This window comes from Passer domesticus, chromosome 14 (assembly GCF_036417665.1).
Source record: "Passer domesticus isolate bPasDom1 chromosome 14, bPasDom1.hap1, whole genome shotgun sequence".
NCBI classification, from domain to species: Eukaryota; Metazoa; Chordata; class Aves; order Passeriformes; family Passeridae; genus Passer; species Passer domesticus.
The window spans coordinates 13,665,978-13,683,578 of record NC_087487.1 but is presented as its reverse complement, the minus strand read 5'-3'; the positions used below and the strand labels follow the sequence as shown (position 1 = coordinate 13,683,578).

Below are 17,601 nucleotides of genomic sequence, written 5' to 3'. Positions count from 1 at the left end.
AGAGGGTAGATATTTATTTTGGCCATTCAAAAATGGCAAAAAATGTGACTAGCCCATTTTGTGATCAAACTTGCCAACTGCCTAGAAAAAATAACTTTTTGGAAAGCTATTTATATTTTTCTCTGGTTATACACATTATTATATCTTAATAAAAATGACAACTGTTCAAATTATTAAAAATTGTCGATTGCTGTTCAAAAGCAGCTTAATTTTTTTTGATCACGTGAGTATATATGAATCACTTGCATGCTTTTGATCCTATCTACTGTATGGCATTATTAATTACACAATGTTATTGGAATGAAGCTGGTCAAGAAGAGTAGAACAGTGGTCAAAGTTTTTAGCTAGATCCTTTCTTGTAGGCAGCAAGTCATTTCCCTTGCTTATAAATATTCCAGAAATACAAGAGAAGCCAAAATAATTGGCAACCTTGTACAACCTTTATTCCACCTGATCAGAATGTCCTGCTTGAATTTGCACATTGATTTTTGCAGGGGATATTTCTGTGAGCTTATCTGTATTGACTAAATGTTATGCAGCTGAGTCTTTATTCTCTCTTGGGTCTGAGTGGTAGAATTAGCTCAAAGAACAAGGAATGCTGAAGAAATTAAAAAAAGGAAAAACACTATTGGGTATAATCAGAATTATTCTGATGATGTTGTTAGCCTTTTGTTGTTATTTTAAGCAAGGACCATGCTTGTTTCTCTTTCAATTCCATCTTAAAATTGAAAAAATGTTATTCCTCTGCTTTTTTAATGTGGCTCTACTGAGAGAGACACTATAGTTGCATCTGCATGGAAAACAATATCTTGAAGTTATCTGGCAGTGACAGAACATTGTCTTTTTTGGCAGAGAATTTTGAAAGGCTCTTGGTTCCGAGCTGGATCTTAGCACTGTTTCTCCTTAGGGGCAAATGTTGTGCTGCCCTGTAAATGCAGTACATCAGTGCTGTCATCCACCGATTGAGCCTAAATGTGTAATAACACTTAAAATGTGTCCAGCTCTTCTTCAAAGTTATGCAAAATATTTTTTTCTCTATGAGAAGGTTAAAATGAATTTTCTTATATACACAGAGAAAAACTGTAGCCCTTGGTTGTTGATTTCTATAAACAACATGGGCCTATTCTTTGGTTGCTATTTGAGTGTGCTGAGTTGGACCAGCCAGGAGAAATAAATTGCTTTTGGTGACACTGTGCCAATTTTTGTCCATGGGCCTTCTAAGCAGGAGAGCTAAAGCTGTAGATTACCCTTCTCTGTGTCTCATAATAAGTGATACAGAGGTTGCATTACAGCTCTCGTCTCTTTTCTCCTTGTTTAAATAAGGGGCTCTGTCAGCATGCTACTTTGTCATCTATTTTCCAATGAAATATTTCAATTTTTGATCAGGACATGATATTTTTAACTCACTGAAAAAGGGCAGTGAAAAAAAATGTGAAAGATTTTTAAACATTTTGTTACCAAAGTGGGAGGCTGATCATCTGTTTTCTTCATGGGTGTTTTCATGATTTTCCATCCATCCCCATATATTCACATATAGACAATTTGTACCCCTTTAAAAGATGATTCTTTGATTATGTTACATTAAAAACAAGTGTGTAGAGAGGTTGGCAGGGTAGAGCTAAGTGAAAAAAAGCCCAAAATGTTTGGATAAAGCACTGTATCCTCCATTCTGGAAAATTCTGCTGATATCTTCTGATGCTTCAAGCTTTCTGATTCATATTAAGGAGAGAGTTAAAAATGAATGCTAAGGACCATAAATTAGTTGACCCAATCTGGTTTTTTTTTTTCAGGAAGCTAGTTAAGAATTTCCTGACTTTGGAAGATGCTGTGTGCTTGCAACTCTATTGAACTTCAATAGGCTATGATGAATAGCTCCATATTTTGAAAAATCAGGTCATTTATTTCAGTATTCAAGTAACTTCACTTTACAAATCTGTTTCAAGAGGGAATTTTTTGATCGTACCAGTCCCCAATTAAAAATTGTCAATTGCTATGCAAAAGCAGCTTAGATTTTTTTTTTCTCACATGAGTATATATGAACCACTTCCATGCATTTGTTCCTATCCAGTGCCCTAGTTTTTCTTTACTAGAAATTTCCAGCAAGACTGGGACTGTTCATATGTTCAGCAAGGTACCCATTGCAAGTCTCTCAGCTCTCCTGAGATTGTGATAGCACCTCTTAGGAATTTAAAATCTTTCTGTGCATCCTGAATTCTCAGTGCCAGCTTTACTTAGCACTTGAATGCGCTCTCTTAAAACTTTGTCCAAGTCTTGCTAGGGTTTTTGAAGTTTTCTGGAGATTTTGTGTTTCTTTTATTTATTTTTTTTTCTCTGACAGGAATTCTATCTACTGCTGCTTGTTATATCTGTACATTTAATTTTTTTTTCCTGACTGTTTTGCAGTGCTCTGCAAGCCCATCAGGTTTCTCTAGTGGATACTTTATTTTAATAAGTGTATTGAATGCTTCGTTTAACTTTACTGTTTTGAAGTGCCCAGAGACACCATGCTTGGATGAGCAGTTATGTAAGTGCAATTTGTTGTGGTTTTTTTAGTATCAGAATTAGGATTCAGCTGAGGTTTGAAGGCTCGCAGTACGTGTGTGTGGGGGAAAGTCAACAAATAAAGGAGAGTTTACTACATCTACACACAGAACCCTGAACTGCTTTTCTTCCTTTTGACTGCTCTGCTTGCTGCTGATCAGTGCCCCAGATGCCCTCCCAGCACTGCTGCAGTGGCTGTTGCCTGGTGTCTGAGGATGCTCTGAAGGATTAGATTGATGCTAGCAGAGGGCTGAATTTGCTTTGCAGAGAATTCCAGATGCAGAGCTGTTATCTCGTTGTGTCTCCTTGCCTTTATCATTATCCAATAATTATTGCTCGTGTGCCCGCCCTGGTGAATGGATGTTTTATTAGTGACACTTTGTTGTCTGCAGGCTGGATGTGTGGCCCTTGTGGTAGCTGCCAGATTTCATACAGGGACAATTCAAATTCATCATTTGTCTGGCATTCCTAAAACACATTATTTTCTTTGCCTGGCCACTGGAGGAGCTCAGTCTTTCCTTTGTTACTCTTTACCCAAGACATTTACAGAAGAGATGTAATAGGGGAGATGGTGCACACATTGTTAAGGAGGAAACTCCACAGAACAGTGAGTGGTATTTGGGGATTTTCTTTATTATTATTATTTTTTTTTTCAGTAGCTGCAATGACTTATTAAACCTCTTGCTATGCATCGCTTTCTAGCTACTGAATGAAACAGTCTCCAGTTATGGTAGTGATGGTATTTTTAACTCACAGCTCAAGTCCCTCAAAACAGGCACAGTGGTAGCCAAGAGTTCACAACACTGGAGAGAAGTATTATGTAGGAGTAGAACATCAACAAGGAAGATACAATGTGCTGGGAAGGAAAGAATTCAATGATATATGCCTGGTAAAATGGAAAATAACCACATCCTTTGAAAGGCAGGTGGAATGTATAACAAAAAAAACCAGGAAGGAGTGTTTTCATTAGGTTTTTGGGGAGGTTGATAATATTTTTTTCTGGGGGTGTGATGTATGTTTGTTGTTTTGGGTTTTTTTTCTGTTTTCATAGAATGGCTTGTGTTAGAAGGGACCTTAAAGATCATCTATTTCTATTTCCAGTCTGCCTTTTCTGAAATGGAAATGGCTTGCAAATGGGCCTGATCCATAAATATTGTTCATCTGCACAGAGAGGAACATTTATTGCAAAGAAAGCAAACAGTGTTTTATAGGCCCTCCTGGCTCCTCAGTGGAATTCACAGGCAGAGTTACAAATCCCATGTCACAAAGGAGAAATATAAAAATCCTGGCTTCATATGTATTATTGCTGAGTAACCTGTGAGGAAATATTACTATATTGCAGAGAGATGATATTTGCTGTGCAGGTAGTCTGTGAGGTTAGTAGGGCAAGTCCCATAATGCTGTAGCCCCCTATAGTGGGAATTTCCAGTGATGATGAAGATATAGCTGCAATGTCTTCATAATCACATAGAGTTTAGAACAAGTGGGGAAGAAGGTGTGGTGGAGGTGGGAAAAAGTGGGGGGAGCATCCTTCTAGGATGAGCAACAAACACAATCCAGTGTTATCTTCCTGATCCCACTGCCTTGCAAAGAAAAGAGTTCGCAAAATTTGTCCTTGGGTTTGTGTTATTTTGTATGCTACAAATCAGCACATTTCAGTTAATTTTGATTTCTCAGAACTATAATTTGCTAATGAACGAATTATATCAGCCTGCGGCTAATTCCACCATGAATCACAGCAGATTCTTGTGCATTGAGGTCCCTTTTTGTGCTCCTACGCTGACACGAGTGACTTGGTGACACAGAAAACCCATCCTGTGCCAGTTCTTAGACAAGAGAAACAGCACATGTTTTGACCAATGGGGTTTAATACTGAAAGGTTAATATGTGAGCCTACTTAACAATGCAGGGGACAACCAACACTGCCTAATTTAGATCAGACATGTTTTAAACACTTTTTAAAGTTTATTAATAACCACTCTTCAGAAATCAACACCAAAAAAAAATTGGCAAAACAACTTTTCAGCCTCCTACAGGGCCAAAAATATATGTGTTCAAAAGCATCTTATTTTGGAGCACCACCGCCTCATTGTCATGCAGGTGTGACTTGCAGAGACTTGTGCCTGCTGCTTGTTTTTATTGAAGATGGCTGAGGTGATGGAGAATGGGACACGCTGCACCTCAGCTGGGGAGGAGTGGCTTCAGGCTTCCTCACCTTCATCTCTCTGAGGTCTTCTTGCCTTCTTTCTCTTTTTTTTCCTTTTTTCTTTATTCCTTGCCAGCTTGACAGGCCACTCTCCTGCTTTGCTATGTGGTGTCAGCTGGCTGAAACAAACCTGATTCCCATACAAAGCTTGGCAGGTGCCAGGGTACCACCTCCTGGACTACTTGGCTAAGGATGGATTGTAGAAATAAGTCACTGCAGTACATTCTTTTTCATTATTTTTTTTTCTGGGCCTCCACATACCTAGCTTGTGATTATCACTTAATTCTATGATGCCCTTCTGCATTGTTTGTTTTTGTTTAAGTTTTGGAACAATCATCTGCAAATTGCAATTCTTAGTGCTCGTTTATATGCAGAGATTGCACTGATTTAACTAACAGATTTTTAAATCAACTCAGTTAATTCGATGCAACCCATATGTGTGCAATTAGCTTAAGTCAGTTAAGAATCCTCTTCAACTCTATGGATGCAAGCCACATTTAAAAAAGGAAAGGATACAGGAATTAGAAACAGGCTAAAGGACATAAATTTAAAAGCAAAGTTTTAGTTAATGTGATGTGCTTTCATCAGCTGTCAGGCTCTATTCCTAGTTTTTCATTGATTTACTGCTTTGCTGCATGAATGGCTTCACTTCTCAATATCCTTGCCTGCAAAATTAGGATTTGCTGACATTGCTTGTAGGAGGATAACTGGGGCTGTTTGGGAAAATATTTTTCTGGATTTTTTTGCCCTCTTTTTTTTTTTCCATCCCATGGAAAGCTTTAGCTTTTCTATGAATAATGGATCTATCAAAACTGGAGACAAATCTTCCAATTTAAAAACAGTACTTCCATTTGGAACTGTCATCACTGCAGCATTTGGGAGTTGTTTGGCTGCTCTTGTACAGGTTCCTCCAGCCAAACTACAACTCCCATGCTGCATCATGATTCTGCAGCTCACTGAGCTGCTGTCACAGAGTCCTGATGTTGCATTTAGGGAAAACGTGCCCCCCTCAAGGAGATGATGAAAGAGAAGAACAGGTACCTAAGAAACCTCAAATTCATGTTTTCTGAGACGTATCCTTAACATATCCTAATTCTGATGTTTTGGACGGTAAAATTTGGAGTATTGACAGAAAATTCAGAGTTTTCTGGAAATTTGGTGTTGGATTGGTGAGGAAAAGTCAACATTTCTGCAAACAGTTGATACTTACAAGAGCTGAAAAGTGAAATTTCTGCCCAAAACCAGTGTCTAAGAATGCTGTTCTAAGGCTTTTTTTATTGAATAAAGTATTTGAAGAGCCTCACAAGAGACTCTTGAGATGAGTCCATGTTGTGGGTGAGAATCCAGTTTTTATTTGTTCCCTGAATCCTTGTTTGCTCCTTCATAAAACAGCACAAAACTTTTATTACTTGAACTTTTCTCATAGATGACAGTGCAAAGTGTGAGCAACTGCAGGTGAATGAATTATCTAATTATTATTTAATGATTACTGCTATTATAAATAGAAGAAACAGAAATGAGCTGGGCATCCTTTGGAACTGGGGGGGAGGTTGGCTCGCCCCTGACAATGCTGTTTGCTCACCTTTCCAGCAGATCAGGTGAACTCCTTGTCTTATTTGATGATGACATTGGCAGCATTAGCTGGGGTGAGGCAGGTCTCGTTCTGCATCTCCAAGTGATTTGTGGGCAAGTGTTGCTTAATGAAATGTGTCCACAGAGAGAAAAGGAGCCATTCTATCAGAGGCAGAGGATAGAGATACAGTACATGCACAGACCAGGAAGAGCACAGATTGCATCATTTATCTTGGGAAGCAAGGAATTGTCCATTGTGACAAAGTCAGTCAGACGCAGCGAGTAAAACGCTGAAGGTTCATTACCCTAATTAGTATCAGTGCTCAGCTGAAGGGAGGCAGGGAAAAACTGGCAGTGATAGCTCAGGATAGTGTTTGTCCAAGAGGAAGAATTGTGCATCATGGATTTCTCAGTGCTGGGAGGGGAGGGTGGTGCAGCAGCCACTGGCTGAAATGAGACAGGCCATTTCATTGGCACCCAGCTAGCAACAAGTGTCACTCAGGATGTGAGTCTGGCATTGTGTGTGTGTAAGGTGCCACAAAAAGAAGAGAAGAGAATAATAAAAAATTACCTCTTAAAGGCTTGATGATAAAATAAATAAGCAGAATTTCACAGTGCAGTTGAAAAAACATCGTTTGGTATTTTATGGGGATCTCTTAGGAGAAGCTGACTTTTTGGCCTTTTTTTTTTATCATCTGGCCAGTTAAACAGGGCTAGCCTGCTTTGTTGATCCAATGCTTACTGTGATGTTTAATCCTGATTAAAAACAGTTTGGTTTTTTAAAAACCAGATGTGGTGCAAATGACGTTTGAGGACAATCAGTGTTGCAGTAGGTCATGCATAAGTGAGGATGGGAGTGTGATTTGGATTTAAGAATGAAATACACAGTTGAAGAAAAGAGATAAGAGAGATTGTAGCTTATGTTGGGAAGGTAAACTGTTCTTGAGCCTGGTTCTATTGTACACATTTTAGCATTCATGTTGCAGTCAGAAGGAAAGAGAAGGCTGGGAAATAAATAGTTAACTGCAGTAATGCTGATGACAACTATTTCATTGTAAAGCCTTCAAAAATTACATTGTTCTGGTGATGTTCCATTTCTGGAATAGTCGTTGGCATCACGGTGCCATACCAGGATGCAATGTAGCCATTATGATTTCAGCCCATGGGCTTGAACAAAGCTGGAGTCCAAGCCAGAAAATAATGGTAACATTTCTGACACCCTCCATTACAATATGAAAGAGGGCTTTACTGTTGCTACTGCTTCCTCCCATCACCAGTCTTAATCACTAGAAAGATATAAAATTAAGAGAAAAAAAAGGATTTTCTATCCATCTTATATATTTTTTTCCCTCCATATTGCTCTGAGTTTTCAGAATGGCAGGACCATAACATCTTAATAAAAATATTTCAGTTCTCATCCTAGGCTGCTGTTATTTATAAAGTCCAGCATGCTGTGTCTGGTTGAAGCTGCCTCATGCTGCTCAATGGCATCTTGATGTTTACTTGTGCCTGCTGCCTTTTATACAGATACTCTCATCCTACACTGGTACTGCTGTCTGCTTTTGAGATGCACGTTGAATGGTGATGCTTCTCTCTACATATCAAACATGATGCATCCCTTTAGATTTTATATTTCCCTGTGCCCCAGGTGCTGTTATTATCAGTCCTGACATCATTCATTCAATATGATGGCTCCTGTCTTTCCTTTTATCTGTTATGGACAGGAGACCAGGAAACATTTTATCTTCCAAGCACAGCAACATATTTTCTTTAAAAAGTGACTTTTCTCTCTCCCCATTTCATTCTTTCTTGTCTAATATCTTGTGTATTATTCTTATCCCCAATCTCTTTACTACACAGCCCTGTTCAGTTTTGTTTTTCCAGTGTTTCTGTCTCTCATCCCCTGCCATTTTTGTATCTGTGTGGGACACAAGCTTATTGCAGTACACTGGAATGTTCCATTGACCTTATCAAGGCTCATGTTAGCACCACGTAGGATCTCTCCATCCACACACATGACTTGTGCAGAGCTTTGTGCAATTTCTGAGGTTACTTTGCCCTCAAAGACAAAATGTCTTGGCTATATAAAAGTAGAGGAGGAGGGAGGATTATAACAAACAGATCAGGCTTTTGAACAAGAGAATCACAGTTTAATTATTTGAGATATCTCTGGGTAGTACACTTAGGTTGAAGATATGTAAAAATTAGAATTTCAGATACTTTATATAGAGCCACTGAAGTGATATTTTTTACTGGATTTTTTTCTGGCAATTGTTTTTTATGCTGCCACTAGTCCCATCCAAGGTGGTATGTAGTCTTCCTAATGCTGCAAAGGAGAAAAGACATGTAAAGCATTTAAAGGAAATATAATAGCTTGGAACTGTGTTGTAAGAAAGGCCTTTGATTTGAGTAGTGAATTTCATTAAATCCTGCCAAACATTCAAAGCCAGTCTCAGCTCTCCAGTCCCTTTATTTGCTATCAGCATTTGAAATCAGCTTAATATTTTACCTTCACCCTTGGCTGCAGAGCATAACGGGCAAAGCCATTATCTGTGCATGTCATCACTATTAGGAAAGAGGGCGAAGGAATGAAGGAATAAGGAGAAACAGGACTGGCAGGGAATTGGCATGTTCAAAAGTAAACAGATTTTAGCAGAATGAAGGAAGGACAGAGCAGGGTGGGAAAAATCAGCCTCTTGTAATTAAATTTGAGTTCTACATGTCCTTAAGAGCTGTGGATAAAGCCAAGCGGAGGGCTAATATTTAAAGCTTGAAATGAGCAGAAATGTTAATCTTTGAAGGGACAAAGCTGAACTTTGTCTCCAAGCTCTTGGCTTTATGTAGCGATGATACCTTCTTTCCAAACAGTTCATAAGAACTTCCAAATTATTGTTTTAGAGTTTGATTACACTTCTTAAACTAATACTAAGCACAGCAGCACCTGTGAACTGCAGAGCTGGGGATTATCTTGTCATAGTCACCTCTGAAAAAAGTCACATTTTGTGTCAGAGCGACAGAATTGGTAAATTGTATTATGGACTTGATTAAGAGTTTTTCTTATGTGACATATAATGGGATTTCTTTATATTTGCTGAAGGAATAATCAACATTTTTAGAAGCTTTTAGTTTGGTCTAAAAAATAAAAATTTAGTTTGGCAGTGGCTTAATATTAATCTCTGTATTTACTGAATCCTTTTAGCAGTTTCTATTCCCCTGCTTTTTTCTCCATTTTTGTTGGACTCATCCAGTGGGTACCAAGGCATTTTAGCAGAGGGAAGTATGGATGGTTTGAGCAGGCATAAACTAATGTCAATTCCCACAGGAAAGGGAGGCATAGTAGGTTTGGGGTGTGACCAATGACAATATTGAAAAACTGTTTCTGTAGGTCTGAAACAACAAGACCCCCTTTTGGTATTTTTTTCTTGATGTTAAACTAAAACATGGGAATACAAGTCCAGCTATCATTCTTCCCTTCAGAATGAAAATTCTGTTGTTATTCTCACTTAGTTTTGCTCCCTGGTATAACTGTGATGGAGGAAGACATCACACCCTTATGACAAGGAAGTGTTTGGATTTTATTTTTTTGCTGGTCTTTGGAGAAAGATGAGTTTCTTTATGCAGTCCAGTGACTCTCTCTGTGGCATTGTACCTATCGAAGGGAAGCTGTGTAGGCACACAAATCCTTGGCAGAAATACAGCTGCTAATCTCAGCTGAGCAGATGTTGTCATGAAGAGCAGGAGAGGTGAGCCTAAAGGTAACTTTATCCGAAGAGCCCTTAGAAAACACAACAGAAACTGTCATGTTTTCATGCAGAATTTTTGGCAGAAGTCTCCCAGCAGCATTTGCTGACTTCCCAAGTGTTAGCTATTGCTAGTGTTTTCTGATTTGCTGAGTGAGTAACATGGGAAGTATGGATTATGAGGAAATAAGGGAATTCAGATAACTGAAACTAGACTAAATTTGGAATGGAACTTGTGGTGTTGCCAGAAACCCCAAGATGTTATTAAAGACCTTGTTTTTCTACATTAAAGATATATGAAATATTCTTAGTGACTCATTATTTCTTTGTCTTCCATTTTGAACCAGTTCTCCATTATTCTTACCTAATAAGGCAACCCTTTTTTCCCCAAGCATTTTGCAAGGCATTGATAATGCCCAAGATACCACATGCAGCACACCCTAACCTCTATAAATACAATAGCAGAACCAATCTCTATTAGTACATTTATATTTTAATTTGTTCTAAGATGGTGCAGCAAAGCTGGTTGCAACTCCATAGCTAGAAATTAATCCAACATTTAGGATATTTTAGCTTTTTTGAAGAAGCAGCATCCCAGTTTTGCAGTGCCACCAGAAGCATTCTAGCGGATAGTTTGGAGATGATGAGGACCTACCACAATATCTCATATGCTGGAGAGATGATGCCTAACTTTTATCACCATGCTGTGATTTGAAAATTATCAACCAAATTACAGCAAATCCTTTGAAGAGTGTAAGGCTCTGATCTACACTGTCACTAACAAAGGAGATTAGTTGAATTTTTCAAAATTGCACAGTGCTGTACTGCTCCACATGGTCAAGTATCCTACACAATCTTCCACTGATCATTGAGTCAGTAACAGAATATGTTGTAACTAACTAAGGGAAACGCTTCCTCAGTGCAAATCTGGGATTCTTATTTAGCTTTTTATCCAGCCTTTGCAGAGATGCTGGGTAATTGTTCTACATAATGCTCTAGCAGGCATCATGATCTCCTTGATGGGCTTTAGATAGAGACATTTCTTGTGAGTGGAAATGCTTAAATGAGACACCCAGCTCATCTCATTTAAGTACATTCATGTTTCAGATTGGTCAATGAGATCTGAGTGCCTGTCTTCAATTAGAATGAGTAGAAGTTGGATGTGCGTGTTTGCTCTGGGGGTTTTGAGAAGCCTGTGCTCTATGCAAGCAGCATGAATTTCATAGCACAGAGTTTAGAATGTTTCAGAAGACTTCTTGCTAAGTGGCCTTTTGATTTATGCCTTCTTAGGTAAGTGAAAAACTGCGTTTATTTGCAGGACAGCAATTATGTGAACCTTGGACAGAAAGGAATTAAATAAATAAAATTAAATTAATAAAATTAATATACTATAAGAACCTGAAAAATATAATATGGATTATTGGTTCATTCCAGCCCAATGTTCAAAACCATTATATCTCTGTTCTATTGACATTCCTTGTCCTTGTGCCAGGGCTTGCCAGGGTTGGAAATGCTTTGGAATCAGCTGTTGTTTTGCCAGTTTGTGATGTGTTGCTTCCTGATTTCAGCCTTCGCTGTTCACTGAGTGGAGATGACCTCAACAGGCAGTGGCTGACCCCCAGTTCCCAGCTGCATCCAACAATTTACCATGCCAAAGGTCTCCTCTATTACCTGCGCAGCATTGGCCGGGCTCCTCTGGTGAGTCTCTTCCAGGTCCTTTTGTGTGATTCTGTGACTGGATTGATTATTGTACTTGTGTCAACAGCTTTGTTAGGGAGCTGGAGTGATTTGGGAGCATCATGTCCTTTTACACTTTCATCTCGTGGAATTGTTTCAAAAGTCTTGAATATTTATCACCTATTGAATCTTCTAACCAACAACTCTAAATTTCAGGATCTCTGTATACCTGGAATAAAAAATGAGAAAATTAATTTCGGAAAGCTCTTTATGCCCTCAAAGTACTCCAACTAAGCTAAATATTATGAGTAAGTTATTGCTATCTTCATGGAAACATTAGTAGAAATTCCAAAAAAGATTAGTCTAAATGGACTGTGCTAAACCCCATGCAATCACAAAAACATAGGAAGCAGCCCTCAGAGTGTGTGAACCTCCTTGCTGCTTTGTTAATGGGGAAAGGACTGGGTTTGGGGGCTACCAGAAATTAAGGAGATGAGTTTGGGATCCATCCCATTTGCTCAGTTGCCCAGCAGAAGGAAAAAATAGTTCTGAAACCCCTGGAGGAAAACCACAAGGAGCTTCAAATGCTGACAAGCAGGTGTGGATACGGGGACTGGCAGGTTTGGTGGTGATAGCTACAGCCAGGCAGGAAATGTCCAAGTGCACCAAAGTCCATCTGGGTTTGGTGAGAAGAGCCCCAAACAAAGTGAAAATGTGTGTAGGCTTCTCGATGAGAATTCTTCCATAATTTAGTTTTTGTCTAAGCTGACAGCCCTGAAATTTATCTCTGTGTAGTCTGAGGAGTATTGAAACTCAGAATTGCAAATTGAGTCACCAACATTTTCCTTTGGTTCAGAACAGTATAGGATGAGTCTTGTTTTACCCTGTAATTTACTGTCTGGCCTCTTTTAGTACATGACCCTCCTTGTCATATTCAGGTGCATAAAGTTGAATACTCAGTACAAGTTTTCATCACTGTTGAGTGAAGGGAGACTATTGATCCTACCATCTCCCACACTCACAGACTGCATGTCAGACTTCATAAACTGATTTTTCTTTGCCTTTGAAGAACACATTGATTTTAGTTTATACATCCTCAAAAATGCCTTTTCCCTCCTGCAGAAGAGAGTTTGGGGTTGGGGGTTTTTTGTTTGTTTTTACTGGGTTTTCTTTTAACCTATAAGATCCCATGGAGCCAAATTAACTGATAGCCAAATGATTTCTGTGACCTGATTTGATTTAATTTATCCTAGGGATGTGCTAGCAGTTTCTTCAAAGCAAATAAAAGCTGCTTGAAGGAGAAAAGCAAAGAACTTTAGCAGCCCTTCAAACCAAGGCCACTTTAATTCTTTAGTTAACAAGAAAACAGCCTGTTAAATGGAGTTTTTTTTACTTACCTGTTGCCTATGGGAATCCTGATGATTGGGACATTGCAGAGAGCCTTATTTCTAGTGAAGAACAGGATGTTCTAAAAGAGGAAAGGAACTTCCAGTGGAAAGCAGAAGGCTCTGAGCAGAGTTTGCTGCCTCTCAAAGTGATTATATGAAGCTTGGAAACAAGCACAGCCTGCAATAATGTACTCATTGAGAGGAAAAACACCTCTAAGCATGTCTACCTCAAAACTGGCATTTAATGTCCTGTCACAATGTTATTAAGAAAGAAACTTGACGCAAAAAAAGAGAAGTAATTTCAAAAAGTTCAGTTTTCCAACAGCTTTTCTTGCTTTCCACTTTATATATTGCTTTTCTTTTATTTTAAAAGGTACCTGGTTCTGTGACTCATAAGGAGAGTTGTTTTTGAGCTAGAAGGCAGTCCTTACCTTTAGGATAATCAGTGCTGGCAAATAACTTCAAATAGATTAAAAAATTGTGCATGTCTTTGAGTCATATCCCAGTGAGTGCAAGTTTGGGAGTCTGACTGGTTTGTGTGTCTCAGTGTCCCAGCCATATGGAAGGACAGGCTGAAGAAAAAGCACTGGGAGGTGCCAAGTCTGCTCAGTGCTTGCCCAGACATATCCCAGGAAGAATTCAGTGTTGGGTGCTCAGACTCCTCTTAGCCTTGGCTGAATGGTGAGACATAAGCTACCCTGTGGTGTGAAAATCAGGCAGAAGGATGTGCTGTAGAGAATAATTGAGTATAAACATTGGGAGTGATTGCAGTATCCAGTCAAATTAATTAAAATGTAGCACTATGCAAGTATTTTCAGTGTTTTCAGTGGCACTGACGCTTCTCCTGTGGAAGCTGGTGACACTCAGTGAAAGATTCCATGGCCTGAACCAGCTGCCATATTACAGAACCTGGCTTCAGTAATCTTTTACCAGTAAAGGAGTCTCAATCCAGATCTGCCACTAAGAACCTGTCTGCAGGCTTCTTGAGGTGCAGAATTATAGACCTGCTACTTATCAGGCAGCCCCACTCTCTGATCATCCCTGTGTGGTTTCTAATAAATAATATTTTAGGCAGATAATATATTGTCTTTTGTGTGTTGTAATCCTGTAAATTGGCAGGTAATTGATACCCAGTTGAGCTGAGTTTTCTGCCTTGAAATCAGACAAAAGCTGTAAAATTCTCTTTGATATTCATAGAAATACATTCTAGGTGGTAACTGTGGTTAACCTGAGCTATGACTGTGTATTGCTGGTAGCTTAGATGAAACATTAGCTGGAAAAATGTCTGGAAAAATTATTAAAAGAATTAATAAATGCAGCTCTTTGGAAGGAGACATTTCAGGACAATGTGTGTGGATCAGAGCTGCTGCTGGGTAGGTGCTGTTCACATGCTCCAGGTGTGGAACCTGCAGGCTCTCAGCCCCACAAAAAGATCTGGAGGTGATGGTGGTGTGGGAAGGGAAGCTGACAGGACAGAAACCAAAGGAAGCAGCAGCATCTAAGCTATGGGATGTGCATAATTGTCCATCTGACTGGTTGTTATGTGTGCCTCAGCACCCCCAGTGTCAGAGGAGCTGAAAGAATGTACGTGCTCAATTCCCAGATAAATAAACTCCCTGACGTGCTGCAGCTAAACTTAGTTACTGTGGAGCTGGTAAATAAGCAAACGAGGGTAAGTCTTGCCCTAACAGTTGGTAGAAGAAGCTCATGTTCTCCATCTGTTTTTCCCCTCTTGTGTATGTATTTAGGTAGGAATATGGGTGGGAGTGTTGATGTGCTGGAGGGTGGGAAGGCTCTGCAGAGGGACCTGGACAGGCTGACAGTGAGTGCATGTCAGTCTCTCCTCCCAAGAGACAACTGACAGGACAAGAGGAAATGGCCTCATGTTGTGCCAGGGGAGGTTTAGGCTGGATATGAGAAAGGAATTCCTTCTCTGAAGGGTTATCAAGCATTGGAAAAGGCTGCCCAGAGCAGTGGTGGAGTCTCCATCCTGGAGGTATTGGATAGTTGTGCAGTTGTGGCACTTGGGGATGGGGTTGAGTGGTGGATTTGGCAGTGCTGGGTTAATCATTGGACCTGATGATTTGAGAGATATTTTGTAACCTAAACAATTGTATGATTCTATTTTTTTGCATCCCGTATTTCTCTTCCACCTCTATGTGGGTCCATTTTTCTCTACCTTCCTACACACATTTGTTTGTGTCTAACGTAAGTCCTGGGAAACAGTTTCAGTGAAATCTTGAAGCTCCTTTCTACTCTACAGTGAATGCTGTTGGTTTAAAATGAAATAATTCCTTCTCTTTAGAGATTCCTATATTTTCATTGACAGATTTCTGAATATTCCTGATTAAGACATGGAGAATATATGTAACAGCCATGTGTACATCGACTTCATATCTCAGAGGGCACTGAGATTGATTATTCTTTAAGACCTGGGTCAATATTTACCTCTCGGGTCATTAAATTGTGATTTTCATTTCCATGGGAATCAATAGCTGCCTATAAAGGCAATCAAAACTTCCGCTAAAATGGGAATGTGCCTTGTGCCTCGTTTATATGACAGCTGACATGAGAGATGGATTGGATAGACAGATAAATTAGTGTGGAATGAGATTATTTGCCCTGAATATGGGTCATTTTCTGTGCTTGACTTGCAGGAATTCATGCAAAGGTCTGGCAATACAATTGCACAATTATATTTTCCTGAAAATTATGTAGCATGGGTTTTTAATTTAAAGAAGACAGAGCAATGATTAATCATTTGGGAAGGCATACATTTCAAGTCTCATGAGGATAAAGCTGGAGTTTAGGAGTTTAGAAGTAGAAAGAGCCTGAGAAATTGCTCTGTTGTGGTATCAGGAGTTCTCGTGAACCCTTAGGTTCCTGAGTTGCCATGGATTCTTGCACAGGTGTCATGTTTATTTCTGCTGCAGACAGAAGTGCACTAGGCGTGACTCTGGACCCCTGAGATCATGTCAGATCAAATAAATAAAGCAAGATACAAGTGACTAATGAAGTCTGACACAGGTCAAAGGCATGGCCCAGAGTCTAAGCAACTCTGAAGAGACCTTAAAAAAACCATTAACACCTCTCTGCCATAGTCTAGTAGTGGATATTATGAAGAACCACGAAACCTTTCCAATGTTCAGCATTTTGCCTTATTTTTTCCTGTCTCTCTAGGTCTTCTGTGACTACCATGGGCACTCCCAGAAAAAGAATGTGTTTCTCTATGGCTGCAGCATCAAAGAGACCTTGTGGCAAGCAGGCTGCATGGTTGACACAGCAGTTGTCACAGAAGATGTTGGCTACAGGGTAGGTCCTCTTGGTTCCTTCCTTAATTAGCAGCCCATATGTGGTTATATATTTAAATTATTTAAAATATTTAAGATAAGGTCACCTCAGAAATTTTAGCAATAGGGTGCAAACTTTCCTTCCTCCAGAGAATTTTGAGTCACATGTAATATCTTCATGTACCAGATATTAGGGACCCAACTACTGTCAGTGTATTTGCTATTTACTTCATTTCAGTAAAATGATGCACTATAACATTTGGCTGCATGCTAATAGGACAGAGATATTTTTGTGTGTTTTATAATTCCTAAATATACATACAGTTTTGTCCTCACCATCCTACCCATGATATGAAAATAAATGGGAATTATGTAATTTTAACTGAGAAGATGATGGTGTCCCACAGTCCTACTCAACTGAATTTCTCCATCACAAAATGCTCCTGGTCCCACTGAAAATATGAGATAATTCCATGGATGCCAAACAAATCTATCATAGTGAAGCTATCTCCAGAACAAATGTTTGGTGTTAAACCTAAGAATTTTTTTTAAAATTTTTGGAATAGAAAAAATTCTAAAGTCTATTTTATTTCTGCTTCATGGGCATGTCGCGTTCATCAAACTCTCCTTTGGATTTTCTGCCCATCTCTCTCTTCTTTTTTCCTTTCTTTTTTTCCCTTTTTTCCCTATTTTTAAAAATCTGTTTAAATGATATTTTCATATTAAATTAGTTTTCTTCAGAAAAATAATTATAAGTCCAATTCTAGTCTTAAAAAACGTTGATTACCCAAAACATAATTGTGGCCTTAAACTGATTACAGAGTTACAGCTTGGATCACTCAAACCTGAAAGAGTTTGAAAAGTCTTTGTCAGTTTATACCTCTCTATAATATTTGCTACTTCAGCATAAATACTAAACATTAATCCATGAGATTTTCATGTTTTCCATGTCTATCTTATGGAGCTGCACAGAAAAAAACCTGCAGCTTTACTGGAGGAGAGTGCCCCAGCGTTGGCTGTGAGGGGTCCCTGTGGCAAACATTGATCCTGAGGAAAGCAGGGAGGATTCCCACAGCCAGGGCATTTTTGGCTGTGTTTGAATTCTGGGGGCTTGCAAAGGCTGAGGAGGGCTCTGCTGCACAGCCAGAATTCAAATGTTGCTGTCAGCACGTGGAGCCTGACCTGAA

The 17,601-nt window shown here is 39.2% G+C and overlaps 1 protein-coding gene across 11 annotated transcripts in view; it reads left to right on the top strand.

Moving 5' to 3' along the window:
- Positions 1 to 17,601, top strand: part of AGBL1 (AGBL carboxypeptidase 1) — a 365,053-nt gene that overhangs the window by 125,465 nt on the left and 221,987 nt on the right. For all 11 annotated transcript variants that reach the window (XR_010347512.1, XM_064388768.1, XM_064388763.1 and 8 more), the window contains 2 exons: positions 11,628 to 11,757; positions 16,305 to 16,436. Coding sequence is in view for 10 of the 11 variants with exons in the window: in XM_064388768.1 (XP_064244838.1) it covers positions 11,628 to 11,757; positions 16,305 to 16,436 (262 nt within the window). In the remaining variant the exon portion in view is untranslated. The remainder of the gene's footprint in view (positions 1 to 11,627; positions 11,758 to 16,304; positions 16,437 to 17,601) is intronic.